The sequence below is a fragment of the Dunckerocampus dactyliophorus genome, chromosome 17 (assembly GCF_027744805.1).
Source record: "Dunckerocampus dactyliophorus isolate RoL2022-P2 chromosome 17, RoL_Ddac_1.1, whole genome shotgun sequence".
Classification (NCBI taxonomy): domain Eukaryota; kingdom Metazoa; phylum Chordata; class Actinopteri; order Syngnathiformes; family Syngnathidae; genus Dunckerocampus; species Dunckerocampus dactyliophorus.
The window spans coordinates 1,694,001-1,700,000 of record NC_072835.1 but is presented as its reverse complement, the minus strand read 5'-3'; the positions used below and the strand labels follow the sequence as shown (position 1 = coordinate 1,700,000).

At 40.7% G+C, this 6,000-nt stretch overlaps 1 protein-coding gene across 3 annotated transcripts in view; it reads right to left on the bottom strand.

The window, feature by feature from the left end:
* Positions 1–1,888, bottom strand: part of wdr41 (WD repeat domain 41) — a 9,798-nt gene extending 7,910 nt beyond the window's left edge. The window contains exons 1-4 of one of the 3 annotated variants that reach the window (XM_054757035.1): positions 1,680–1,888; positions 1,473–1,559; positions 694–809; positions 50–98 (exon numbers count right to left, since the gene is read on the bottom strand). In XM_054757035.1, coding sequence (XP_054613010.1) covers positions 50–98; positions 694–809; positions 1,473–1,520 — 213 coding nt within the window. In that variant the 5' untranslated portion in view covers positions 1,521–1,559; positions 1,680–1,888. Of the gene's footprint in view, positions 1–49; positions 99–693; positions 810–1,472; positions 1,564–1,679 lie in introns of all 3 variants that reach the window. The other 2 variants (XM_054757034.1, XM_054757037.1) reach the window with 2 other exon arrangements.
* Between the last annotated feature and the right edge of the window lie 4,112 nt (positions 1,889–6,000).

Below are 6,000 nucleotides of genomic sequence, written 5' to 3'. Positions count from 1 at the left end.
TGATACTGTACAGGATGGCATGTGTTCCTGACAACATGCGCCACATTACCTCAACGTTCCAGACCAGCACCAGGCCATCATCGCCTGCGGACGCACATCTGGAAAACACACACATCATCATCATCATCATCATCACCACCTCCTCAGCGGGAAGTGGAGTCCATTTCCCATCTGCACCTGAGAGGTCTTAAAGAAATATCTGTAGCCTTTGACCCCCACCGCGCCCCCACCTCTACTGTCCACACGCATCCAAGAGAAGCGGCAGACAGGATGAGGCGGATAAAAAGAGATGAGATGAGCCGAGGCGACACTTTTTCAGACTTCAGAAGCAATCTGGAGGGAATTTTCTGGCCTTTGCCCCCCGACTGCGGATGTGTGTGGGGGGGAGTGGGGGGACCTGGAGGACGGGGTTATTACTGGAGGACGCCAGGCGTGAAGTCTCACATACACACACACACACTTTGTTGTCTTATCAACACCAATGGACCCACTTATGCTCTCTCATTGGACCATGGCGAGGAGGGCCGGTGTGTGTGCTGAGGGAGGGGGCTACTGTACTGTAGGGGGTGATGATGGTGCTCCTGTCATGCTCTGCAACTTCTCTGCAGGGGGAGACTCTCCTGTCAATCAGCCAGAAGAGGCTGGTGGCGGTGGGGGTGGAGGGTGGGGGTGTGGCGGGAGGGGTGCGCTCACCTGAAGTCATCAATCTGCACCAGAAATCGAACAATGTCAAAATGTCCTCTCAGCACCTGCAGCTCAGTGAAGCAGTTTTTGGGCTGTTCCTCTCCGATGCACAACACGGCGCCTTTCTGCCGACGTAAGAGAGAAACAAGTAGCGGTACAAAGCAGAGCTTACTTCACTTCCAATGCACACGCCGGGATAGTAGCGAGGCGCGAATTGACACTGAAAGTTGATTCTCAGGTCAAAATATCGATACTGTTGTGCGTCAGTCATCTGAGGTCATGTTCTGTCTGTTGAAAAGACGACAGCGTGTAAACGAGCCATGTGTGAATTGGGAATAAAGTTTTCATTCTTATGGTAGTTCTTAATCATTACTCATTTATTTCAATTGTTTTATTATTTTTATTTTATTGTGTAAAATGCCATTTTCACATATTTTATATCATTCTGTCCTCTGTTTTTTCCCACTAGCTATAGCATTTGTTTCGTTACACGGATGGAACGTTCAGGTACACTAAGTAATCTCGAATAACACACGTAAAACACTTGTATTGTACTGAAGTGGCGTTCAAGTACACCAAGTAATCTTGTATATTCCAAAGTGACATTAATGTACGGTCAGTCATCTTGATTACTCCAATTTAAATATCATGTATTGCATTGGAAGTGACGTTCAGGTACATCTGGAATAAATCAACAAAAACATTGCTCTTGATGGCATGGTGTGACGTTCAGGTACAAGTAGTCATTTTACCAGATATGGGTGTGTTACTTTCATGTTACGGCTCACCTCCACGGAGCTTTGAGCTTCCCGACCACCAAAAATCCACCGAAGCATGACGTCGTCTTTGTTTCTTTTTTTCCCGGATTCTGCTAACTGTCTGAACACATAGAGAGACGACAACGTCATCACAAATGAAAACAAATGACAAATCCTGACTTTAGACGTGGTATTTTGGTGAACGTTAGTGAAACCAAACAGCTCATGCTAGCTTACCGAGCCTCGGCGTAACGTTTACGCGGGTGTCTTCTGCAATGATTGTGACTCGTGTATCGAAACGTGTGGCGTCGACATTATCTAGTTATTCTTCGAAGGGAACTAACCGGTGTTTTAAAAGAAGCAGCGAGACACAACTGCGACAAAAACAAACTATTCATATGACTGTCCTACGGAAGCCTGTGGTGGACAGTTTTTGTACAAGGCGGTTTTTGTATGCTGAAAGGAGCGATCTTTAGTTAAATTTTTGTGCACTTTCGTGTAAACCCAAACCACGTCTTAGTGCAGAATTATAATTATTAGTGGAAATGGAGGAGAATTAAACAAGCAGTGTCCTGTAATAAGCCTATGGGAGGGTGTCATTTTGCTAGTGGCCACTAGATAGCAGTGTGGGTCAATATTACAAAGACGGCGGTAATGACGTATATGAACTGTTTACTTAATAAATGTAGGTAAGATTTAAAAGGGGAAAAAAATCATGATAATTATAGTCAATTAAACCTTCCATATGACTATGAGTTTCCTTTATTTGTCCTTCCAATCCATTTATGGTCTAAGCTCCATTTTAGGATCCACAGGCCTGTCTGACACACACACACACACACACACACACACACACACACACACACTGGCTGACACGCAGTCACACATCACCCTGTCCGTGTCGACTGGCGCTCCCCCCGATTGAGATGACACGCGGCGGAGGGCCCGTGACCTTCATGCTGGCTCAGATGTGCGTCTGCCGCTGATTCCTGATTTAGTGTCGATCCGCCGCGCTTGTCAGGGCCCGCGAGGTGCTTTCCATGCGGTAATAGAAAAGCTCAAGGGCAGTGGTGAAAAGGAGAAGGAGGAGGGTTGGCTTTGAGGCGCTGTTCATGTGAGGAATGTGATAGAAAGTGTAAAAAAATTTTTTTTTTTGTCTGCTCACTCATTTGCAGCCTCAGCCATCATCTCAGCCGACGTGTCGCGCTGTCGACGCACCTGCCAGCTCACCAGGCACGTCACCCACCGTCTTTCCTGCCAGCTGCCTCGTAGCCGCCGTCTCTCTTGTCTGCTCACCTGCGTCGTTTCACCCGCCTTCTCGCCTGCCAGCACACCTGTCTCTGCTCACCTTGCAGGATGTTCTTTTGTCTGGCTGCTTGCAAACTCTTTCACCCAACATCTTGTCTGAATTCTATCCCTACTACCTCATTTCCCCCACTATCTCGCCTGCTTGCCTCTATTGCTGTTTCGTTGGAGTTACTTTACCCACTTTCTTGCCTGCCATCTCACCCACTGTGTTGTGGGAGAGGTAGACCATTCGATTCGCGTCTAGATACACGATTAAGATGCAATATATTTTCAGAACAGAACGATTCGATAATGAAACGATATGATTCGATTCGATTCAATTCGATTTGATTCAACGGTTACATTTGTTGATGTAAACATTAAACTGACCTATTAAAACAAAGAAGCCATTTCTGTAAAAGTGGCATTCTTACAGTATTTTCAAATGTGTCCCCAACCACTTTTGGTACATAGTGCTATCTTGCTAGGTGCTATCATGCTAACAGTTAGCATGTTAGCATTTTTGTTAATTTACTCATGTCTACATACAAATACAGACACAACATAATTTGGGGACATTATTGGACAGCCTTGGCACTTTTGATGCTAGCTTGCTAATTGTTAGCATTTTAGCTAATTTCCTCATGTCTAAATTCTAATACAGACATGCATGGCGTAGGGACATTATAGGACAGCCTTGGCACTTTCTGTACTTAGTGCTACCTTGCTAGGTACTAGCATGCTAACTGGTAGCATGTTAGCATTTTCGCTAATGTACTCGTGTCTAAGTCTAAATACAGACATGGCATGATGTAGGAACATTATTGGACAGCCTTTGGCACTTTTGATGCTAGCATGCGAACTGTTAGCATTTTAGCTAATTTCCTCATGTCTAGCAGTGTCAAAGCGCTTTGAATGCCTTGGAGGTGGGAAAGCGCTATACAAACGGAAAGACCATTTACCATTTACTACAGACATGGCACATGTCAGCCTTGGCACTTTCTGTACTTAGTGCTACCTTGCCAGGTGCTAGCATGCTAACTGTTAAGGTGTTACCATTTTAACTCATTTTCTCATGTCTAAATGCAAATACATACATAGCATGATGTAGGGACACTATAGAACCAGACACTTTTGGTACAGAGTGCTATCTCGCTAGGTGCTAGCATGCTAACTGTTATCTTGTTAGCATTTTTGCTAATTTACACATGTCTAACCATGCGCAATGAAAAATTAAAAAGACCACTCCAAAAATTATTTGTAAATAGCTACATCAAAATGTATGTAAATAGGTATCAATTATTATTTTATAAAAAAAATAATATACAGTTAGAAATACCACAGTTTTTGCATGTTTGACTGCCTTGTCCCACTTTGTTCAACAGTCCTTGAACGCACCATTTAACTTTCTGGCACGCTGCACAGATTAGTGATTGCGATACTGGGTAAAATTCAGGCTGGTATCGGTGATACCGATCAGATACCGATACTTTCTGGTAAATTTTGGAAGTAGTGCATTTCATATGGTAGCATAAAGAACACAAGACATTGAACTAATTTATCAATTAAATAAGTTATTCATTTAAATTAATTGCAATTCATTAATTAATTTAAAATACATTTTAAATAAATTAATACTTGAATAACGACATCATTTATTTTTTATTTAAAAGTAATAAAAATGTATTATTTATTTTTATATAATTACACTTTATAAAAAATGAAATAATTGAATTATTTATTCATTTATTTACTTATTTGAAACCCTGAAGGTACAGAAGAAACAGGACAAAAATCATATAAAATATGTGAAAATGGTATTTTACGCAATAAAAAGAAATAAGTAAAATAACAAAACATTCTAGTAAAGGATGAATTGTCAAGAACTACCATAAGAGTGATCCACACGTGGCTGCGATACTGGAGGTTATCGTTTCAAAAGACAAAACATCACCTCAAACGACTGACGTATCCAAAGTATCGACATTTTGATGCACCGCCTCGCCCGAATCTTCCCCAACGTTACCGCCCCCCCCCCCCCCCCCCCAAGTCTCCCCTACCTGCAGCCTCACCTGCTGACCTATGAACTTTCCACAGCGCGAGGCGTCATTCCTCCTCCTGACCCGCTAATCTTGTGTTGATTTTCTCTCATGGAAAGATCATCAATCAGATCTGCTCATTTGCGTGGAATGCAATTAAGACCTCTGATAAACAATGACAAATTGGGGGCGGGGGGCAGTGGGTGTCAATCAGCCGCCACCCTTTTTTTTTAGGCCAAATGAATAAAAGCTTCAAATGGGATTTTCTCAGCGACGCATCTGGGGTCACCATGACTGTCAAATGGAATTCTACTACTCATCAATTACATTTTTCTATATTATATATATATATATATATATATATGTGTGTGTGTGTGTGTGTGTGTGTGTGTAAATTCACTATATATACTTTTGGTATTTTTGATATTACTATATATTTTTGTGCATTTTTATTTTTGTATTTATCTGATATATTCCGCAGAGAAGGGTTTTTATCATTTTTATTCTTGTTTTAATTATATTTTGTATTTGATCTTAACCTGTTCTGTAACATCAAAGAGTAACAAGACCATTTTTTGCATTCTAAAAAAAACAAGGTAATACAGCTGAGATGTTCTTTTGTTATTTCTTTATATTACATTAATCATATTTTATCTTTTTTTGCATTTTATGTTTGTATTTATGTGAAGTATGGGTTTGCATACAAAAAACAAGGTAATACAGCCCAAATGCTATTTTTGTTATCCTTTTACATTATATTAATAATGTATTATTTCTTAGGTTTACAGTATATATTTTGATACTTCTAATACTACTATGATTGTTTTGTATTTATATGAAGTATTTCCTAGAGAAAGGTTGTTATCATCTGCATTCTTGTGTTTATGTTGTTTTAACCTGTTTTTGAACCATCAAAGAGCAACAACACCATTTTTGCATACTAACAAAAACAAGCTAATGCAACGTTCTTTTTGTTATTGTGTCAATAATACATTATTTTATATTACTGATTAGATTTACAATATATTATTTTGATCATTCTACCCATCCATCCATCCATTTTCTATACCGCTTCATCCTCATTAGGGTCGCGGGGGCATGCTGGAGCCTATCCCAGCTGACTTGGGGCGACAGGCGGGGTACACCCTGGACTGGTGGCCAGCCAATTGCAGTTGATAATTCAAGTATTGCTATAATTTAGTTTTCATTTTTATTTTTGTATTTATATGAAA